This window comes from Pollicipes pollicipes, unplaced genomic scaffold (genome assembly GCF_011947565.3).
Source record: "Pollicipes pollicipes isolate AB1234 unplaced genomic scaffold, Ppol_2.1 Scaffold_4295;HRSCAF=5057_pilon_pilon_pilon, whole genome shotgun sequence".
NCBI classification, from domain to species: domain Eukaryota; kingdom Metazoa; phylum Arthropoda; class Thecostraca; order Pollicipedomorpha; family Pollicipedidae; genus Pollicipes; species Pollicipes pollicipes.
The window spans coordinates 1,866,368-1,889,173 of record NW_023596461.1 but is presented as its reverse complement, the minus strand read 5'-3'; the positions used below and the strand labels follow the sequence as shown (position 1 = coordinate 1,889,173).

Below are 22,806 nucleotides of genomic sequence, written 5' to 3'. Positions count from 1 at the left end.
CGCGGGCTGGGCCGGCCATGGTGCCGGGCAGAACCGCGACTGTTGGCCCCTCACAGCCGGTGTGGTGTCGACGGCCCGGGGGACCGCCGCTCGGCATGGACGGGGTACATTTCTGGCCCGGTGGATATAGTGTCCCGTACGGACAGCGCGATGTTGCCGTCCAAACTGAGCACAGCCGTTGGAGCTGAATCACTCCGGGATCACTGTGTAAGACGAAATGTGCTGACTTCGTGTGGCTATCGGCGCACGGTCACTGTGGGCATTGCTGGAATCGGTGGAGCTCAATAGTTTGACTTGTTTGTGGAGCCTCCTTAGGGCGCTGACTGCTGCATAGCTTGACTTGTGTTCGAAGCCCTCGCGACTCTGGTGGCCTACTACATGCGCGCCTGCGTTTGAAACCGCCCCTGCGGCTAGTCTTAGCCGCCATCAGCCGCCACTCCCGCTGGTCTGAGTCGCCGTCGCCGCCGCTCTCGCTGGTCTGAGCCGCCGTCGCTGCCGCTCTCGCTGGTCTGAGCCGCTGGCTGTCCGGCGCCGGCAGGAGCGGGCGAGCCGCGTGCCGGAGCCGCCGCCGCCGCCGCGCCTCACCGCCGACGAGGACGAGGAGCTGGAGGAGGGCGAGATTCGCGAGGACTGGGTGCGCCGCATGGAGGCCGGCCGCCGCCGCCGCCTCGACCCGCTCCGCGAGCGGCCGCCCAGCGTGAGTTGCGCCCCGCCGGCCGCGCGGACGGCCGACTCGGCCGACGCGCTGGGTCATGTGCCAATGAGGGTTATGTGTCGCATGTTCTACACACTCATTCGTGCATTGGTTCATTGGCGTTGTTCAACTAACAGTTCGGACACAACACCGAGCTTAAATCTGTGTAAATCGAGCTTAAATAAAAGCGATGACTACCAGCGTGCCGCCACGAAGCATTATGCATGCGCCAGCCCTTGCTGGGCATGCCAGTTTTGATCACATGTATCACAGAGCGTTTCATCGGAGTGGAACAGCACCGTCATCAGCTGGGGGCTGAGACGGCTGCTGTGCCCGCCTGCCACCCAGCCTGACGCTGTCGCCCGGCCGCGTGATACCGTGGCCGCCCGACGTCGTGACTCAGCACCGCCCTCTCCCCGCAGCCGCCGCCCGAGCCGAGCCGCGAAGAGGCGCGCTGCCAGCGCCGCCAGGAGCGCGCCGACGCGCGCCGCGAGCGCCGCCGCGAGCGCGAGTGTGAGCGCCTGCTGCGCAAGCACAGGCGCCGCCAGCAGCAGGGCGCGGCGCGTTCGCCCACCGACGAGGTGCGCCACATCCGCGAGCAGGCCATCCGCCGCTTCAAGGCCAAGGAGCAGGCGCTGCAGCGCCACCAGGAGCAGGCGTGAGTTGGAGGGGGGCGCACCAGGAGCGGACGGGAGTTGGGGGCGGGGCACCAGGAGCGAACGGGAGTGGGGGGAGGGGGGGGGGGTGCCACCCGGTACCGGGAGCAGGCGGGGACCATGGGAGGAGCCACAATCTAAGATAATGCGGGAGTCATTGGGCGGCGCCACCAGAAGCGCGCGTAAGTGGAGGGTAGGGGGCGGTGCGGCGCTGCAAGCTGAGTTTAAAGACGATATCGTGGAGGTCACGTGGTACCGCTGTGTGCTGCTCGAGGTTAGGTCTCGTGGCCGCGAGCGGCGCCGCACCAAGACTGTCGCGTGACGCTGACCTGCCCTCAGGGCCAGCGAGCGGCGCCAAGCCGGAGCTCTCACGTGACCCTGACCTGACCTCAGGGCCAGCGAGCGGCGTCGAGCCGGAGCCCTCACGTCACCCTGACCTGACCCCAGGGCCCGCGAGCGGCGCCGTGCCGAGGCCGAGGCTGAGGCGGCCGCCGCCAAGAGGCGTAAGATGGACCCGAAGCGGGCGCCGTCGGCCGGGTCATCCTCGTCGGCGGCGGCGCCGGCCCGGGTCAGGCCGACCACGGCCGCGGCCGACACCAGCTCCGAGGGCGTCAAGAAGGTCAGCCCCGCTGCCGGGAGGGAGGGAGGGGAGGGGCTCGCCGCGGGCGGCGCGTCCGGCCGGAGATGCCGGGCGCGCGGCGACGACATCCGGTCACGTTCCGATGCCGCCGCCAGCCCACACACCGGCCCAGATGGGGGTCAGTGGGGTTTGCTGTTCTTTCTCGCGGCATGGAAGGAGAGGCTTTCGCAGATCAAATGATATCGACCAATCCACCCGCTACCCGCGATGCTTTGCCCAATATTCACCCGCTGCCCATCCCTGATCACCTGTACCCACGCGTTACCCACCCTATGTACTTTGGGAGCACTCAAGTTTTAAAGAGGAAAGGGTGCAGGAAAATTTACGCCCAAATTTAAACTTTTTACATTGGCGATTGCAAACGCATTGTGAATTGAGCTAATCATGCCTTAAAGAAACACAGAAGAACAAGCAACGTGCTGTGTTTCTTGAGGCATCTACCCACTACTTTGTAACCTACTTACCCGAACCCGTACTTATGCTCGTAATTTTCCCAAAACCAAATCCCAACCCGTTACCTGTTCTATGTAAGTACCCATAGTTTGCCAAACCCGCAAACTGGAAGCTTCTGGGAAGTGTGGGGCGTACTTCACGGTTGCGGGATGGGTATCTTTTCGACAGCATCATGCGTGGTGGGAACTAGAACCGAGTGCCTTGTGGGCGAGCTATTACCAGCGAACCTTTCTTCGCCTGGTGTTTTGTCGGCCGTCGCGTGGCTGGCCGGCGGTGTGGAGGCCCGCCTGGCCGTCGTGTTCTGCGCCGTGTCCTAACCGGATCGGCATGAGCTGAGACGGACGGTGGCTGCTCTTTGGCAGCCGACCGTGACATGCAGCGCGCCCGGCTGAGCGGTCGTGATAGGTCTCCATCACTGCGCTCCGTCCCGTCCAGGAAAAACCTGCTCTGTGCTCAGACTGTAGTCTTTTCATCCTCTCGACTGCCTTATCGGCTGGTAGCTGTCGGGATTGCTCGTACCTTTGCGTGTGTGTGGGAATTACGTCTAATTTGGGCAAACCTGCAGAATAAGCGGTTTATTTCTTCATCTCAAACCGTCGACCCCCGAGTCCTGTTCGTGGTGCCTGACAACTAAATCGTCTGATCGTCGGCGCCAGTAAGGGCGATCCGCGCAAGCGATAGGGAAGCAGCAATGGACTTGGTTGAATGGGCCCTGCTCATGGTGTACGGGGCTCCGGACCCGGCCGCGGTGCGCCCTGTTCGGACGGCAGATCGGGTCACCGCGTGGTGCGTGCTACCGTTGCAGATCAAGGACAAGTTCCTGGTGCACATGTCGGCGGTCGTGGTCTCCGTGCTGAACAACTACCTCAAGCCGACCTGCAAGCAGGGCCGCATCACGTCCACCGACGACTTCAAGCACCTGGCGAAGAAGGTGGGCAGGCGGCCGGCGGCGACGCGTCGGGCTGCCGACGGCCGGCGGCGGTGCTGGTCGGCAGACGCCGTCCGACGTGGCGCTCCGACCGCGCCGGCCGCTGGCCCGCAGCCGTGACAACATATAGTGTGTCCGCACTGCTGGTGGCAGCGAACCGGTTTACGTGTGGAGCGCTGAGAGCCCCTTCCCCCCCCCCCCCCCCGTTTTGCCGCGCCCTTACCCGATAGCGGAGGTTTGTAAAAAAAGCCTGTAGACGGGAGATCACTGTCGTGTTGTTGGCCTGTGGTCGTGCTGAGCCTGTGTCTGCGGGGCTGCTCGGGCCCGGTCGCCGAACAGGCGGCGGCGAAGGCCGTCTGGCGGGCGCGCTGTCCGCCAGTGGTTCTGTGAGATCAGCGGCGTCCGCTCCGCTGCAGCCGGCACTCAGCCCAGCACTCACGTCGCTCTGCAGCGGCGGCTATAGCGGGTCACCGTCTCTAGAGCCTGCTGACGTCGCCAATGTTCCTATTGCAGCTGACGCACCACGTGCTGCTGAAGGAGCTTCGCAACGTGAAGAAGGTGGAGGAGCTGCTGCCGAGCGAGCCGGTGAAGCACAAGGCGCGCTACTACGTGCGCAAGTACATGAGCCGCTACGGCGAGGTGTACGGCCAGGAGCCGCTGCCGGACGAGGCGGAGTTTGGCGGCGCTCGGACCGCCGGCTCGGCCGAGCCGCCCGCCGAAGACGCCGCCTGAGGGGACGTCGGGCTGTGACGTCACAGCAGGGCCGAGCCGCCCGACGGCGCGTCGGACTGTGGCGCGTCGTGTCGCCGCCGCCCGGACCGCAGCCGTCCCGGTCCGGCGGCTGAGCCTCGCTGCCGGCGCCGCGGTCGAGCGGCGGGCGGCACCGGCCGGGCGGGGCGCCGGCGGCGGCCGGGCTGTGGCGTGCCGTGTCGTCGTCTCGCGGCCTCGCGCTCGTGGTGATCGACCGGCGTCGGGTGCGGCTGGGCCGGACGGGGAGCCCGGCCCCAGCGCTCGGGGGGCGGGCTGCAGCGGCGGCCCTCGCGGCGACGCGCGGGTCTGAGTGTTCACCGGCACCAGGGCAGGACTCCCGGGTGTGCAATAGCGCGTGGAATTGGACGCCGGAGGAGTTCCGTTGGCGGAACAGGCGCTTAGAACCCGACTCAGGTAACCGAACGGTGAGGACAGCACCTTTCAGTCACGCCGGGCAGGAAGTGACCTTCCAGCGACCTTCCTCAAACTGTCATGTGTGATACACCTTGCAATGTAAAGCAGCCGCAAACCGCCACAAACCTGGGGCACCGCTTTCGCCTGAGTTTAGGCGATAGCCGGCGACCTATAAGCGCCTGACGTCGTTTGGCAATGTTGGAGATGGTCCAGCTGAGATTGGGTGCGTCCTTTGTCACCCGCCCCCTCCCCCCCCCTGTCACTTCGATGTATAGCGAGGAACCGAACCACCCGCCACTGCGCTGACAACTCCCCGAAACGGACAGGCCTGCGTGGTTCGCGCTATCTCTGCCCCCTGCCCTCGATCGGGCACAGGCCGGGGCGGCCGGCTGCGTTCAGTGGCGTGTTGGACGCGGATTAGTTCAGCCGGGTCGGCGCTGTCCGACTGGCCTGCAGCGGGGCGGGGCCCTCACGCCGTGACGCCGGCTGGCGACGACGGCCGGCCCGCTTGATCTCGGCCACCACGTGACCCGATCGTGACCTGTACAAAAAAAACACCCCCACCTGGTGTCTCAGCTGCAAGGGAACGACCGCAATATCCTCATAACGCGGGAGTAGTTGACTGGTCGTTTTTGGGTCGTCGCTGGCCACGTGATGTGAGTCTGGCACGTCGTGTGATGAGGTGCCGTTCGTCAGGCAGGTAGGTAACCCAGACCACGAGTTCCTGAGTGCTGAGTGGAGCTCGTTGTTTCATCAGTCTGTGCTGGCCGCTCCAGAAAGCCTGGCCGCCGCCAGCAGACTCCACCATCCTAATGTCAAGTGGCCGATTTTGTTCGTGGCGTACCTGTAAGATATCTACTTTTGTAACGTGTACATAGTAGCGACATATCGGGACAGCGAATGCGAGAAAGTCAGGTGGGCTCCTCCAGGGATGGCAGGCGTCGCTGGCGGAGGAGCGCGGCTCGGTTCTGCCGATATGTCCCTCGTGTCGGCGGTGGCGTAAGCGACGGCCGCTGCGTCACCGACGCGGTGCTATCCCCGTGCACGGTGCGCGAGACTGTTACTGTTGTATTCCCGAGCCGGCAGCAGTGTTGAATTATTCAGTACAATAAATCAAAGGCGCCACGACCTCGTCTGACCCGCCCGGGAAGCCGCTCGTGCGCGACGGCGCGTCGTCCCGACATCCGTGCAGCGTGGTTTGGTTGTGTCGCCTTACGGACCTGTGCAGGGAGCGTGGGGTGAACTGACGGCCCTGTCGGTTGGGCCATAGCAACGGGGCGCGCGGTGGCGCGGTGGTGCTCTAACGCCAAAGCTAGCTCCTCTCGCTAGTTCTGCTCAGACAACCAAGTGTCAGTAGCCCGACGGTCGTATCCGGGCTCCTTTATTGGCGTCCGGACGCTCCCACGCTCGCGTATGTTTCGCGTCACACTGGCGAGTCCGTGAAAACATTCCTGTTGCCCGAGGATCTCATCACAGGCTGCGCTCATCCCGACCGGACCACTGGCATGGGTCATTGAGCTGATGAGATTCGGCCGGGGGAGGCCACTGCAAAACACGAGGGCGCGCGCACAATAAGCGGCCGTGTCGCATCAAGGAACATTAAAACGCTCGGCATTCCATAGTCGCGAGTCATCCACATCACAGACTGTCGCCAAATCCTCCAGCGCGACACCCAACGAGCCTGGCCGTCCCAACTGGCCGCGGTGTCCGCGAGAGGGCGGCACTGGCCTCGCGTGCCCCGGCTGGCTCTGCCACAGGCTGGCCGGGCGGCACGGAGACGTCGCACACCACGTACAGCCGGCGCCCGCCGCCACGAGGTCCTGAACACGCGCGACAGGAGCTCAGCCATACAATGTCACTCAGGTGCATCGCCGCACAGCACCCCTGCACGCACAGCACGCCAGCGCCCTCAGCAGCGGCGCTAGTCTCTGGCCGCCGTCCATCCCGCCGCGGTCCGAGCGGCGGCAGGGCTCGGTGGGACCCGCGGCGCTGTCCCGGTCTTCGCCACTTCCCGGCCGGTCCGGCCGGCCGTCTCCTACCACCCTGTCCCGCCGGCCCGGGCGGCCTGGCCAGGAGGCGGGCGCTGCTGTCCGGCCGCAGCCCTCCTGGCCGGCCGGACAGGGCGGCCGTCCGGCCCCAGGTAGGCGGGTGTTGCCTGGTCGCGCGCCGCCCAGCCGCCCATCGGCCGTCCGGACGGGCGGCCGCCGGCCCTAGGCGGCGCTGCGCGCGGCCGCACAGCCGGCTCAGACTCGGCCCGGCCGGACAGGGCGGCCGTCCGGCCCCAGGTAGGCGGGCGTTGCCTGGTCGCGGCCGCACAGCCGGCTCAGACTCGGCCCGGCCGGACAGGGCGGCCGTCCGGCCCCAGGTAGGCGGGCGTTGCCTGGTCGCGGCCGCACAGCCGGCCCCACGTCTGCAACGTCTTGCGCGACCACACCCAGAAGCCGGACGTGATGCCGACGATCAGCAGCATCACGTACTTGACCAGGAAGAACGCGAAGCGCGGCTGCGGCCGCGGCCCGGCGGCAGCGCGCGGCGGGCACGGGATGGCGTACTTTGAGCGCGGGCCGCAGTGCTGCTCCTGCCAGCCGAGCGTCCACAGGTCGTGGAACGCCTGCTCGTAGAACAAGCAGGCGATCACCAGCGTGGCCGGCAGCGTGTACAGCACCGAGAAGACGCCGATGCGGATCATCAGCTTCTCCAGCTTGTCGGTGCGCGTGCCGTCGTGCTTCATGATGGTGCGGATCTTGAAGAGGGAGACGAAGCCGGCCAGCAGGAAGACGGTGCCCAGCGCCAGGTAGACGACCAGCGGCGCCAGCACGAAGCCGCGCAGGGCCGGCATGTTCCAGACGCCGACGTAACAGACGCCACTCAGCACGTCACCTGCCGGCGACGGAGGCGGGCGGTCAGGGGATGCTTAGAGTCGATGCGGCAGGCTGACCTGGCGGACCGGGACTCCGTGCAGAGGGGCCGCTAGTGATGCCCGCCCACCCACACGGGCTGGACGTCACGTGTTTGTCACCGTACACGTCCCGGGCACCTGGCACGGGAAACCAAGGCCACACACGTGCTTCACGGAGGTGGCTCCTCGGACTGCTTGGACGAGCCAAGTAAGGCTATGTATGGTGAAAACTGATACAGATTTTGGTACCTAACAGCAGTAAAATTGATCTACTTTCGGGCGTATGAAACAAGCCCGCTTTTAACCCTCTGCAGCTTTTCAGCCTGGGTTTTTGTGGGGCCGTGGCGAAGTCGATTAAAAAGACACCGAACTTTTTTAACATAAAATCGCATGGCAGCCCGAAGGATAGAATCTGGAAAGCAAATTGCACAGAAAATTAAACAATACTTACAAGACAAAGCATGCACAACACTACCAAATGTAGTCCACAAACATCTAAACGGCACGCCAGGCGCCTCACGCGAGGCGACAGCGGTCCGTCCACCCACGGGCCACATCGCCCGTCACCGTTACAGGAAAGTCTGCTCCCATCGCGAAGGGTATCACCGGACGCGCCGCTGCGGGCCGCGGCCGCGGCCGGCCCGGGTCACGCCTCGGCTGACCCGGCCTGACCTCGCGGCGTCCTCTGGCGCGCCCGGTCGGCGCGGTCGGCGGCCGAGGACCGCGGACCGACCGAGGGACCGCGGACCGGCCAGGGACCGCGGACCGGCCTGGTCACAGCCGGGACCGCCTGAGACGGCGCCGGTGGCCGGCGGCCACCCTCACGTGCAGCCGGCCTCGCACGAGCGCCCCTGACGCCGACCGCACACCCCGACTTAGCGGGGATAACGGCCACAAGGCTATGGTAATTAGGCGCTGGTATCCATGAGGTTCGTTGCATGGGCTGCGTATCGCGGTGATCCCAAGCAGCCATGCCAATGATCAGCTGTAGCATGTGGCGATCGCGCCGCCAGCAACGGTGCATTCCGCCTGCACCGAAGGGGATCTGATCGGCCGCCGAACAGTTATCTTTCCGCTCGACGCGGCTCCACTTATATGGGTGGAGAGCGTGATGTGGCAGGGATCGTAGCGGTCATACCAGCCGCTCTTGAAATCGCACCCACTTGAGCACGCCGCCATTGAAGACGGCCCCATAGAGCGCCGTTACGGCATCCGTTACACCAGCTGGGCCACATCAATGGCTCTCTAAGCGTGATCGTTTATGCGATCGTTATGTTTCCGCGTCCGTGCTCATGTCCGTGATCAGGGTTTCATAAGATCCACCAGGGGGGGGGGGGGGGGGCTAGAGACCAGATTTCTCCAGATCATGCAGGGTTTTCCAGCTTTGGTGGGTTTGAAGATTGGTTTATGTTTTGGTCAAACACTGAGACAGCTTATGGCGGACGGGTGGCATGGGCAGCGTTCCTCTGAGGATAAACAAAGGCACTGAGGACGACGCCGGCAATCGTCCGCGCCTCTGCTGTTGAAAAATGGTACGTCACGTCACGTGACGTCATAAGTCACGGAACCTCCATTGTCTTTCTGGGGTCTTGTCCCGATGATATACTACATTATGCATAGTGAACAAGCGATAGGCCATCAACAATGATCACAACTGGCTTGCCTCCCCCCCCCCCCCCACCCGCTTTGAAAACACGTTACCAATGCCCAGCCCGTCGCATACTTCTTGCCATTGGCTGGCTGGTGGTCGGCACCCCTATCCTTAGGCCCGGCTGTGATTGGCGGCAGGGACGGCCCCAAGCAGCGCCGCCGGCCGCATTCTCGCCGTCTGCGACCGCCGCGGGTCACTGACCCCGCCACGCCACGCCGGCGGTGAAGAGTATTATGTTGCCGCAGCCGGCGGATAATTATCCCTCACAGGCGGCTAATTGCCGGCTAGTTTTCGTCGGCCACCTCAGTTGCATGTTGCGGTGCGCAGTCGGCTCGAGCTTTTACTCAGCGGTGACGACCGTGGCGGCGGCAGTCGCGGCGCGCTGGAACGAGCAGAACGCCAGGGACCCGAGTTTGCCACGTCAGAAGTGGTGTGCCGTCCGAACTCGCGGTCCCCCTGCCGGTTCGAGGACGGCGCGACTGATCCATAAACACACCGAAGATGGCGGCTGCGTCTTCAGGTCAACCGTACTACGGCACGAATCCGCGACCCGCCGTCTGAAGGTCACCCTTGGTCGGCGATACAAACATAAGGGGCTGGGCTGCGAAGGCCTGCCCGCCCGCGGCGTCCGGTCGCTGGCGGATACCGACTCCCTCCCTCTCCCCCCGCCCCACTTCTGAAGCAGCCGCGGGCGCCGGCTTCTTTCATCTGCCCGCGGCGCCGCCTGTCCTGCAGCCGGAGTCTGGGCGCGGCAGATCAAAGGCCCCGCCCGCACGCGCGCCGACCGGCGCCATGCGCCCGTCCGCGGCCGCCAGCGGCGCCGCCGGCGGCCTGTCCCTCCCTCCTGAATCGGAACCTAACTGGCCTTCACAGCGCCTAATGAGGCGCCAAATCCCTACAGACCTTTGAAATGCTTCACCAAATGGAATCGACCCAGCCGCCGAGTGTAGTTATCAGATTGAGGGTGGGGTTTCTCGAGGTGTCCTAGCGATTCAGTTGAGGATAACGGCGGCTGGCGTTAACCGCACGCCAGGCTGCGGTTAAAACCGATAACCCAAACCTCAATTAGTCCAATCATTCGGATCTTTCAGCCCACTGGCGATAGCTCATCGGTAATGACGACAGCGCCGTGTGATGAATATTAACCGGCAGACTGACGGCGAGTCCGGCTGCCGTCATGCCCGGCCTGCAGCGGAGCATGCGCATCGCGGCCGGGCCCACCGCCAACGCCACCAAAACCGGCCGCCGGGTTAGTGAGCCGCGTGGCGAAACCCGCCGTGCTGTGCATGCGAGGAGCGCCCGCGGACCAGTTCAAGTCCCACTCGCAGTGGGTCAGCCACGTCACTCACGTCCAAGGCTGAGCACTGACCCGGTCACCCTCGTCACTAGGCGAGCGGCTCGCCCAGAGACGAGGTCGGCACAGTGGCGTGCTTGCGGCTCATATGAAGGCATCCGTCTACGGTCCGGCGTTGCCGGCGAAATGACGAAAGACGGGTCGGTGCCGCCGTCCCCCGGGCGCCGCCGTCTCCCCCGCGCCACCGTCTCCCCTGCGCTGCCGTCTCCCCTGCGCCGCCGTCTCTCGAGCGCCGCCGTCTCCCGGGCGCCGCCGTCTCCCTTGCGGCGTCGTCTCCCGGGCGCCACCGTCCCCCGGGAACCGTCGTTTCCCCTTTGCTGCCGTCTCCCTCCGCTGTTTTCCCGGGCGCCACCGTGTCTCGGGCGCTGCTGTCTCCCGGATGCCCCCGTCTCCCGGATGCCCCGTCTCCCCCGCGCCGCCGTCTCCCCCGCGCCGCCGTCCCCCAAGCGCCGCCGTCTCCCCTGCGCCGCCGTCTCCCCCGCGCCGCCGTCTCCCCCGCGCCGCCGTCTCCCCTGCGCCGCCGTCTCCCAAGCGCCGCCGTCTCCCAAGCCCCGCCGTCTCCCCTGCGCCGCCGTCTCTCAAGCGCCGCCGTCTCCCCTGCGCCGCAGTCTCCCCTGCGCCGCCGTCCGCCGGGCGTCTCGCGCCACGTTCCAGAGGCTGACAGCCGGCGGCCGCCGACGGCGGTTTCTCACCGCCGCCCGGCTGCTCGTTACACACTCGGCCGTTAATTACAATCGGGGCTATCGCGTGCAGGCACTGGCGCGTCGGGCTCTGCCATTACACGGCGGCCGGGCCGACGCCGCGGGATGAAGCCTCCAGTCGTGAACGGGGTCGGGCGGACGCCGGCGCTCGCCCGCCGCGCCGCGCCCCACCCGCACCATCAGCACGTACGTCATCCTCAGAAGATTTATCTGTTGGAGTGAGATTGAATACCTTGCTACGCAAAACCGCTCCGTTCATATCAACAGCCTGCCTCTGGTGTAGATTCTGGACAGAAATAAGGATCGACATCGATTAAATCCGGATCAAAGTCGCCCTGTACGCACTTGATCTAGTTTATGCTTCGTGTATTCCGTTAGGTGAACCAGCAATCTCATGTGAGATAAGACAGTCCAAACCTTTCAAAGCTGACCTCATGGGCCCTGGGCACTGAATCACGAGAAGCAAGCCGTATGTAGCTCGACACCGCATGTCAGCGCGCCCCGGTCGCCCGGCACAGCCTTTTATGTCTTGCAGCCCGCCAGAGGCCTTGCGATCCTAGTATGGTTGCCGTCGGAGAGGATTCAAACGAGCAAGGCGAAACGCGGGAATGGAGGACAAGCGTTGTGTCCAGTGTAGGAAGCATACCCCGGTCACACAGACTGCCGAGTGTGGAGAGCACACTCCCGTCACACACACTGCCCGGTGTGGAGAGCATACCACGGTCACACAGACTGCCCATTGTGGGGAGCACACTCCGGTCACACAGACTGCTGAGCATACCCCATCCACACAGACTGCCGAGTGTGGAGAGCACACCCCGGTCACACAGACTGCTGAGCAAACCCCATCCACACAGACTGCCGAGTGTGGAGAGCACACCCCGGTCACACAGACTGCCGAGTGTGGAGGAGGGTACCCCGGTCACACAGACTGCCGAGTGTGGAGAGCACACCCAGGTCACATAGATTGCCCAGTGTGGAGAGGGTACCCCGATCACACAGACTGCCGGGTGTGGAGAGCATACCCCGGTCGGTGGAAGCGAAGATAACTCGCAGACGTCACACTTGACGTCTGGGAGGCCTTGAGCCACGCGCACATACTTTTAGGGTGGAAGAACATGTTCATCATTGACGATTGCATCATTCGAGGTCTGCTCGTGCTTAGCGTGCTTTGTCCCCGCAGTCTACTATAGTACAGCCGATGAAAAAATGGCCGTAAAATAATAAACAACTGTAGCATATACTTTCTGTCGTCATGTTCTGGCCACATGTAGCGACATGGGCCCGTGCCAACCAGAAACTCCCGATCACGCGTCCACGACTACCACCCTCATCGCTGGCTGCCAGCGGCACGGTCATTGGCGAACCTTATATGTCAGGGTGTTATGTTTCGTTTGGACAAGATCTCTTTCAGTCATTCGTGATCACTTCAGGGCTGTGGTACGGAGGGGAGCGGATTCGCCCCAGCTCTGGGGGGCGAAACTGCATGCAGCCGGGAGTCCTCCGAGGAGACTTAGCCCGCGCAGGAACCCAATATGGAGTAAGTACTCGGCGCTCGGACGGTACCCCATCAGAGGCGTTTAAGCCCTCTCATGGCCGGTGCATGCAGCTTACCCCGGACAAACGGGGCGTCGCGAGGAGCCGAGGATGCATGCTGAAGCCTGGATGTGGTAAGATGGGAAGGTGCAACGTGCCATGCTGATGTTGGAAAGGCGACAGGTCAGCAACCCTTGCGGGCGCCACACTGGCGGCGGCTCTTTTCAGGACGTGCGGCGCACATCATCGCACAGCTGTTGTTTAGCGTTGGCGACTACCCCGGCCACGTGAGAGGCCAGCCGCGGACCGCTCTCAAGTCCCAGTTTCGTCCCAAGTCCGATGTTCACGTAAACAGGCCGGCGGCCGAAGCGCATGGGCCGAGTGACACAGGCGCGCCGGCTGCTCGCCCGCCGGCGGCTTCAGAGGGCTGGCCCGGCGCGGCGGCGGCTTCAGAGGGCTGGCCCGGCGCGGCGGCGGCTTCAGAGGGCTGGCCCGGCGCGGCGGCGGCTTCAGAGGGCTGGTCCGGCGCGGCGGCGGCTTCAGAGGGCCGGCGGCGGCTTCAGAGGGCTGGTCCGGCGCGGCGGCGGCTTCAGAGGGCCGGTCCGGCGCGGCGGCGGCTTCAGAGGGCTGATACGGCGCGGCGGCAGCTTCAGAGGGCTGGCCCGGCGCGGCGGCGGCTTCAGAGGGCTGGTCCGGCGCGGCGGCGGCTTCAGAGGGCCGGCGGCGGCTTCAGAGGGCTGGTCCGGCGCGGCGGCGGCTTCAGAGGGCTGGTCCGGCGCGGCGGCGGCTTCAGAGGGCTGATACGGCGCGGCGGCAGCTTCAGAGGGCTGGCCCGGCGCGGCGCCGCACTCTGCACGTGCTCACAATCCGGCCAGGGTCAGACTGCCCCTCAGCAATCCGCCGCGGTCTCGTGACGCGTTAGTAGCGGCCACGCCCAGCTCTGTCGGCGCGCCGGCGGACGCGGCGGCAGCTGGGGCACGCCGCGCCGCGCCGGCCGCGCTGGCGCCACCCACCGCCGCACCGTCTGCGCCACCAGGGAACCGCGGGACAGAACGGTCGCCACGTGCCCGGCCACCGCGCGGCTCTCACCATGTTAGAGCAAGTGGCGCTGGTGAAAAACAGGCGGCAGAACGAGTACTGATAGGGCAGGACAGGGCACAACACAGACGGGCCGGGCAGTTCAGCCCGGACGTCACGTGCGAACATGTGGAAGGCACAAGGCCGCTGACGGGCAAGGTAACGCACCTACGGATTATCCACAAAACGCGAACGTTTGCGATTTTAGGTCGCGCCGTGTGATCACGTGGCCCTCAAGCATGCATTGACTCAGCGGACGTTTGCCGATAAATTATGTAGGATTTCTTACTAGATTAAAACGTGGTCACCCAATGACGGAAAACACGTGCATAATGTGCCTCAACATTGCGCTTTCATTGCGAGAAAAGGATGGGGAGAGAAAGCAACAGACATGAGGAAGCAGTTGCTGGGCTGCCCTGGGTCCCAGCAGCAAGGCAGGAATGCAGAGTACCAGATGGGGCGCTGGCCGGGTGCGTCCTGCGCGACTGGTCTGTCCGTCAGTGGAGGAACTTCTCTGTCGCCCCTCCGGAGCCCACCAGACATCTCTCGCGTGCACACCGGGTCGTACCGGTATCCGGTGAGGTCTCACGAATAGATGGCTGACACGAGACAAAAATACTCATGCATCGGTGAAACTGGTCAGGTAATCCCATCTGCACGTTGTTGCGGAATTTTTCAGATGTCTGTCGGTTCGGGACCGCCGGTTTCGGAATGGCTGAGAGGGTGACCGCGGGTGAAGTTTCGCAAAATGCATTGGGCGTCGACCAGGGAAAATGGCTACACGTACACCTAAAACACCCCAAAACGGCTCAACGGATTTGACATATTTTCCTCCCAAAGTTGTGGGAGTGAGGTCTCTCCCGCCCGCCCCGCCCCCCCCCCCCTTGCCCACCTCCTACTGAATGGGAAACTACAGCCCTTGGGCGGTCGTGTTTGTTCGTGGTCGTTTGAGCAGCTGACAAACACGATCTCACGAATGCCACTTCCAGTGCCGGCATCACGAAGCTCTCCACTTCTGAGACTTTAGTGCCGGGGTCAGCGTTTGGCAGCAAGAAGACCGCCAGCTGCAGCCTCGTCATCATTAGACGCCCATAACCCGGCCAGTCGCAGGCCGTTGCTGTCCGCGCCGACACAAGGAGGTCACGACTGTCTAGAGCTGAAGGAGGTCATGCCTGGACGGAGCTGGGGAGGTCATGCCTGGACGGGGCTGGGGAGACCATGCCTGGACGGAGCTGGGGAGGTCACGACTGACTGGAGCTGACGGAGATCACCACCGGACGGACCTGGGAAGGTCATGCCTGGACGGCCCTGGGGAAGACATCAGCAGCTGCTGGCGCTGGCTCTGGCGCCGCTGTTACTGAGCCCCGCTGCCATTTCATTCAGCTCAGCCGCCACTCGTTCATGCTCAGCCGTTTAGAGGGGTTTCGGATGTGGACTGTACTGACGTTTGGGAGACTCCGACCTAGCTCCACTGGACGGTGTGTCGCAGCTGTAGTGGGTCCGACAGGCGCAGAGCGCCGATTCTTGCCGGAGAGGGATACCGGAAGTGGTGAACAGGAGAAAGGAATGCAATGCGAAGAAAAGAGACAACGGGTGAACGAACAATCAGCAATCATAGGGTGTAACAAAGAAAAACAGGAAGGGAGTCAGATACCGCCGCTGGTACGTCATTCCTCCTCGTTTGACCCGACGTTTCACCGGTCATGCCCCACAATCTCGTTCTTGCACGGAGCCGCCATTACCATCGCCCAGCACAACGCATCAATGCCCGCAAAAACCACGATCAACAACAGTTAATGCATAATTGCGCGCCGCCTGCGGACGCGCGCAACTGGCGTGTCATCGTTTCTAAACACGGACGTCTTGGTTTGCACGGGAGCCAGAGCGATGTCTGCACGTGCACCGCCCCACCTGCACAGCTTAACGGCGCGGCGCGCGGCGCCTCCCCGGCTACAGCTGCCGTGCACCACGGGCACGAGTGCTGGGTGTTCGGGTCAGGCTGGTCAGATATATGATGGCCGTGCCGAGTCGGCCACGCCGCCGCGTAGTCCGGGTGTCGCGAGGTCATTTGCCTTATGAGTTACTGTGCCCCCATCAGCCACATGTCACAAAACACATCGAGTGCGCGGATGCTGGCTAGTCACGCGTTCCTGCACCCTCCCCACCAAATGCATTATCCAGTGGTGTGAGCCATGCCCGGAGCCGATCCAGGACGCACGGCTGGGAAGACTCGGTGACCTCCTCGACATTAGATGCCCGGGAGAAGGTAGTTTCGGAGAGCGGCGTCCCATATATGGACAGTGACGTCACGTGGACTCGACCCGAGAGCTCATTCCCCAGCTGTCCCAATGTCGGATCTATGCTTTCTCCACGGGCCATCGCGTGTAACACTCCAGCTTCCGCACAGCCGTGATCCCAGCTGGTAATCACAGGTAACTGAGATTACTTGTACGGGGATAGCACGCTTCACAGATGCAACAACACCGTCCGGTTATCGCAGGGAACCAATGAGTGGACAGGGCTTCGTTTCGCATTTTTTTCCTACGTGACTTCGTACGCAAATATTCATATAGCAGCTATTTATCCATAAAACGTCGTAAACAAACCTTTGCACGCGCATCTACTGATCGCAAATCCATGTGTACAAATCTTCGCACACAATTATTCGGATCGGCAAAGCTTCGCATCCCCAGAACTTTCCATATTTCAATTTTGGCATCTTAGTTGGGGCAGCGAGGAAAGCAAAGACCAGACCTCCCTAAAAGCACAGCTTTGTGTTCTTGATGTTTTTGACGATTTGTGTTGATCTTGCCTAAATGCTGGGAGAGCCTAAGCCAAGGGAAAGGCAATCAACATGTGGCTATGTATGGCATGTAGACGGCTTCCTGCAAACAACGATCCTGGTTAAACGGATTGTGTCTGCCAAGAAGTTTTGCAAGCTTATTCCTCCTGGAAGGAGAGGACAGCTTGAGCTCCAAGTTGCAACCATCAGTTTCCTAATCTTAACAATCTCAAAACGCCTGAAATATTGTCACCTTGGTATTTTGTCTTCGGTTGAAGCGCTAATGGACTAACAGGTTGCCATAACCAAAGTAACATCAATACGCAGTTCTTAGAGTAGAGGTACTCGCCTTTCCTTGGGCCCGCATCAAAGCCAACATTGCATAATATTCCTAACGTAATAGAAAATTATTTTCAGAAGAGAGATATCTTAACAACCACCGAGTACGTTGCAGCCTACATATGAAGACGCAGAAAAAAATGCATGAGTAGAAAAAATTATTGGTGGGCCATTCAACGATCGAAACATCCACAACTAAAACTATGCAATATTGAAAATGTATGACTTTAGCGGATAATGCCATTTTTGTAAAACAGAATCAAGCATAGTGCAAAATTTCCACTCTACGCATAAAATATAGTTCTGTTCCTAGAGCTCTGCAAAATCATTTGAATGGTACAGGCTGATTAGCAGGACTTAAACGAACTGTACACCATGGTGCATTTACCAGGCTTTATCCTGTATCTATCGCCCTTTCGGACAATGTTAGATAAAGTACCATCCGATGTTGCATCGCATACATGTTTAGTTCGAAAAACACTCACGAAAACCAGCTAAAAGACCAGGCACTGACCAGCAAAATGAGAACGGACATCTTTGAGGCAGTGCACGTAAAAAGAACACCGGTGCCGGCTGCCGTGCCCCTATTCTGTCTGAGCCGCATGGAGGGTGCTGGTGACTTCAGAAAAGGTACGCATATATACATATAGTTATATGTACACATATATACGTATGTATAGTCATGAGTGGAGTTTTTATATATTTGGATATTTGGAGGGGGACCGTCGTCTTCCTTCCCTGTGGTCTCGCGGTATCTCACAACTGGGCATGGTCACCTCATATCATCAAAAACACGAATGATGTAATATGTTCAAATTGTATATAGAGATCTTATTCTATAGGTTTTCGGGACATCTCTGGTGCCGGCTTTTCTCGTCACCTCATCAAATCTTTAGAGGCTCCAATGGTGGTTAGCGTCCATCCGCAGACACTGCGCCGGAGCACGGCTCTGCAGCTGGCGACCACAGCGTGTCCGGTATCTCCAGACAGGCGGCAGGGCAGTGGCCGCAGCCGCCGCTGGTGGTCATCCCACGCTCTACGCCGCGCTCGCGGCCTTCCATCTGCAGCGGGCTCGCCGCCGGCGCCTGCCACGAGGCCGCCGGCCGGACGCGGTCGGTCGCCGCGCCGCCGCGCAGCCGCCGGGCGGGCAGCTCAGCGCGCCGCAGCTTCCTGCGCCGTGAAGATGACCGGGCACGGCCAGCGGTGTCACGTGACCGGCAGGAAGGCGCGCCGGGCGCGCTGCAGGCTCGGTGCCCGGCGGCTGAGCGTGCCTCGTCACTTCTGGCAGCTCGGTATGCGCCCGTTTTGGGTAAAGCAAGACCGGCTTCGGCTCTCAACCGCGGAGAACACTGTTGGGAGTCATGGCGTGCGGAGAAGTCCGGCGGCACGCACGAGCGGCGTTGCCGTACGCCACTTGCAAAAGTCCGGTCAATGAATGGTGCCCGCGCACGTAGCCTGGCGTCGCCGGGCTTCTCTTTATAGGAACTTGTGCTCGCCGGCCCACCACGTGGTACGGTCACGTGTCGGCTAAAAAAGGCGGGAGCCGACGGCTCGTTCGTTTACCCGCCAACCAACGCAAAACGCCCGGGATGTACAGCGTGATACCGCCTCATTAGGAGCGAGACGCGGGCGGAGGAACGCACGGAATGGCACGATTCCGAGGCAAGGGCCAGCCCCCGGACCCGCCGCCGCGTGAGATGAGCACCACTGACGATAGGGCGGCGGCGAGGCACGACCCGGCGACCCCTGGCGCGGCGGGAGGCGCGGAATGCGCCCAGGGCTGGGGCGGGCCGCCGGGGCTGCGGCACCGGGACGGCCGGCCCGACGGCCGGGCGCCGGTCTGGTCCGGCTGGCCGGCTGCGGCCCGGCCAGCCAGCCGGCCAGCGGTGTCACTGAGGCACGCCTGCAGCTGGCACCGTACCGACCATGGGCGTCCTGGCGCTCCTGCAGACGACGGCGCTGAGCAGCTGCCAGCGCTGGGTCGCCATGCAGGTTTCTCTCCTCCAACGTCGCGGGCGCTGGCTCATGATTGAGTGTGAACGGCGTTTTGCACGTACGCTGATCGCCGAAACCCATCGTAATGACCGGCGCGAGCTGGCAGTTACGGCGTGCGTTGAAGGCCGGTCGTGACGTCATCGCAGTCGTCACCCTCCATGGGCCCGGCCGCGACCGCGCTGTCGTGCGACAGCTGCGGTTATCGTATCGCATCAGTAATGGAGGCAGCCAGGCCCGGCCTGAGGCCCGCCAGGTCCATCCGCGCCGCCGGTGCGTACTGAGCGGCGTGGCCGGGCGGCGAGACGCCGGCTGTCACGGCTTCGGCGAAAGTGACGTCAGCAGGGTACACCCACGTCTGGCTTTCAGGCGGCTTTACGAGCTCCGGGAGCGGAAGCGTGCCGTTGCTACTGTGGCTGCTACCAACGGGCGAGCTTTCTTAACTGGATTCGGCGTTCTGTACCTCATTTCCCGCAACGCGGCGATCGAGCCGACGTCTACGGCCGGCGCGAGACGTGACAGCTGCACAGGCTTAGTCTAGGGTACGTACTTCAAGCTGGATTGGATAAGGTTACAGATAAGGAATAAGTTAATCTAAACACCGGTCAAATGAACTGAAAGCAAGTATGAGAGACAAGCTCTGTAGTTCTAGCCGTCTTGGGGGTATGCCATTGCAGATGGATCCACCAGCTCTTCGAGATTAGGCTGGGATCGTGTCACAATGAATTTATCTCTGCCATGTGGCTGACGGCTGTCACTTGCACTTTATGTTACGACATTTATCCTGGCAGTGGTGCCCGTGCCAAACGCCTTCATTTCATTATATTCCCTTTCGATCATTAGCATACCAGACAAACGAGTATTTCATTTCAACTTGTTGATATGCGTCTCTGTCGAGCGTGATTCTCGGATATTTTGTTGTTCGATAATTGTTTTCCTGGCGATCATCATTCTCCTCGATGTTTATCCCGCCATCATCATCCAGTTCCATAATTTTCCATGCCCATTTCAAATTTCATTTACGTGGTTCCATCCCATTTCTCATTCCGATCTTAAGCGCTTTCGGAATTCACCCTGTCCACATTCCACCATCCGATCATTTTTCATCGCCATTTCGGTGGGCATCATCGTCGACTTTCATCCAGTCGATAGCTTGCTAATGCACGTTTGATCTTTATGTCCCGCCCGCTCATCACGCGGCCAATGTTGGGTCACATGTCCAGTTCTCACACGTCCGCCCACGCAGTCACCGCCGCCACACCTTGCGACCATTGTTCGTTACGCCACTGCGCCGCCACGTTACAGCCCGGCGTCAGCCGTGCAGCGTCGCTCAGGCATGTAAATCACGCGCGAGGACCTGCAAAGTCGCGCTAACCGGCAGGATGCATGACTCAGAAGCGTGACGCATGCACGCCGCACGGTGCACACATTGACACCAGTGCCAGCGCGGTCCAGCCACAGCCCGCCCGCGTGGCCGCCGCGTCCGTGGCGGTTCGACGCGGCGGTCAGAGTCGCGTGTCGTCGCCCGCAGCTGCCCCACATCGGTGACGCTGGCAGTCCATACCGCCGCGCCCGACCCGGCCGCGAGACAGCCGGACCCACGAGACGGCGGGGTGTCCACCGCGGCCGGATGTGACGGGGTCCGGTGGGGTCCGGTCCGCGAAACATCCGGACCCACTCGTCACGAGACGGCGGGTGTCTACCGCGGCCGGATGCAGCCGGGTCCGCCGGGGTCTGGTCCGCGAGACAGCCGGACCCACTCGTCACGAGACGGCGGGTGTCCATCGCGGCCGGATTCAGCGGGGTCCGCCGGGGCCCGGTCCGCCAGACAGCCGGACCCACGAGACGGCGGGGTGTCCACCGCGCCCGGATGTGACGGGGTCCGCCGGGGCCCGGCCCGCGTGTCACTCAGCCGGACCCACTCGTCACGAGACGGCGGGGTGTCCACCGCGGCCGGACGTAGCGGGGCTCGCCGGGGTCCGGCCCGCGTGTCACTCAGCCGGATCCACTCGTCACGAGACGGCGGGTGTCCACAGTGGCCGGATACAGCAGGGTTCAGCGGTTGACCACGCCCGCCGACTCCGGCGCGCCAGCATCCCAAGACGCCCGCGAATGGCGGGAGTGGCAGTGAACGCAGGAGCCTCTCGAGCGCTCGCTCGACGGTCCGGTCAAACAAATCGTTAACACCACGCTGATGTGTGGGATTCCCGGCTGGCAGCAATGGTGCCAGGGCGGATAGGGATCTGCAGTCCCACATACTGGCGTTTTTTCCTCTCTCAATGCCTGTTCCAGTCTCCACACAGCCTTTAAGTAGCGATGCGTGAAAAAAGCACGCAGCTACAGGTTTTATTTGGGAAATTATCTTTCTTAACAAAGTCATGCATTCGGCTACAACACACAGCTTCGAATGGCATACGCTCCCACGAACAGCTTCAGTCGTGGCTCTCTCCCCCGCACAGACTTCCGTCGGGACATTTCATACAGACTCCCACCCAGACTCCTCACACCGACTCCCGCTGAAACTCCTCTCACAGACTCCGCCGAGACTCCCTACACAGACTCCGCCGAGACTCCTCACGCAAACTTCGCCGAGACTCCTTCTATAGACTGCGTCGAGACTTCCCACGCAGACTCCGCCGAGACTCCTCACGCAGACTCCGCTGAGACTCCATCTATAGACTGTGTCGAGACTACCCACGCAGACACCGCCGAGACTCCTCACACAGACTCCCGCCGAGACTCCCTACACACACGCCGCCGAGACTCCTCACGCAGACTCCACTGAGACTCCACCTATAGACTGCGTCGAGACTACCCACGCAGACTCCGCCGAGACTCCTCACACAGACTCCCGCCGAGACTCCATCTATAGACTGCGTCGAGACTCCTCACGCAGACTCCACGGGGACTCCATCTATAGACTGCATCGAGACTATCCACACAGATCCGCCGAGACCGCCCACACAGACTCCGCCGAGACTCCTCACGCAGACTTCCGCCGAGACTCTTCACACAGACCCCACCGAGACTCCTCACGCAAACTCCGCCGAGACTCCTTCTATAGACTGCGTCGAAACTACCCACGCAGACTCCGCCGAGACTCCTCACACAGACTCCACCGAGACTCCATCTATAGACTGCGTCGAGACTATCCACACAGATCCGCCGAGACCACCCACACAGACTCCACCAAGACTCCATCTATAGACTCCGCCGAGACTCTTCACACAGACTCCACCGAGACTCTTCACACAGACACCACCGAGACTCTTCACACAGACTCCACCGAGACTCCCCACGCAGACTCCGCAGACTGCAATCATCTGCGCTGGACGGGCACGATAAACGGACGGTCGCAGCCGCGATTCCGTGGAATGGTTATCACTTCTGCGGACCTGGCAGCGAAGGCGCTGCAAGTGGATGTCGCCTCCAGCTCCCGGAAATGCCAGCGCCAGCAGAGCGGCGCCGCAGTCCGGCTGATGGACGGGTACTGAGCTGGCAGGGACGGCCCCGGCCTCCGGCCTGGAGCGATGACGCTGGCCGGCCCTCTGGGACCGGGAACGACTCCGGACGACTCCTGGGACCAGCGGACAGGTGTGTTGCTGGGATGATGAAGACCAGCGGAGACAGGTGTGCTGCTGGGACGAGGGGGACCAGTGGACAGGTGTGCTGCTGGGACGAGGGGGACCAGTGGACAGGTGTGCTGCTGGGACGAGGGGGACCAGTGGATAGGCGCGCAGCTGGGACGATGGTGACCAGTGGACAGGTGTGCTGTTGGGACAAGGGGGACCAGCGGACAGGTATGCTGCTGAGGCGATGGTGACCAGTGGACAGATGTGCTGCTGGCACGAGCGGGATCAACGGACAGGTATGCTTCTGGGACGAGGGGGACCAGCGGACAGGTATGCTGCTGGGACGAGGGGGACCGGCGGACAGGTAT

At 62.3% G+C, this 22,806-nt stretch overlaps 2 protein-coding genes across 2 annotated transcripts; one reads left to right on the top strand and one right to left on the bottom strand.

Moving 5' to 3' along the window:
- Positions 1-1,222: 1,222 nt before the first annotated feature.
- Positions 1,223-4,108, top strand: LOC119097632 (histone-lysine N-methyltransferase SETD2). Its single transcript, XM_037220671.1, has 4 exons — positions 1,223-1,352; positions 1,798-1,969; positions 3,249-3,374; positions 3,885-4,108. Exons 2-4 carry the CDS (start codon positions 1,859-1,861, stop codon positions 4,101-4,103), a joined length of 456 nt encoding a protein of 151 aa, XP_037076566.1. The 5' UTR covers positions 1,223-1,352; positions 1,798-1,858; the 3' UTR covers positions 4,104-4,108.
- A 2,686-nt stretch (positions 4,109-6,794) lies between these two features.
- LOC119096517 (frizzled-1) lies at positions 6,795-8,025 on the bottom strand. Its single transcript, XM_037219425.1, has 2 exons — positions 7,983-8,025; positions 6,795-7,415 (listed from the first exon to the last, which is right to left on the bottom strand). The coding sequence occupies exons 1-2, from the start codon at positions 8,023-8,025 to the stop codon at positions 6,859-6,861; spliced, it is 600 nt and encodes a 199-aa protein (XP_037075320.1). The 3' UTR covers positions 6,795-6,858.
- Between the last annotated feature and the right edge of the window lie 14,781 nt (positions 8,026-22,806).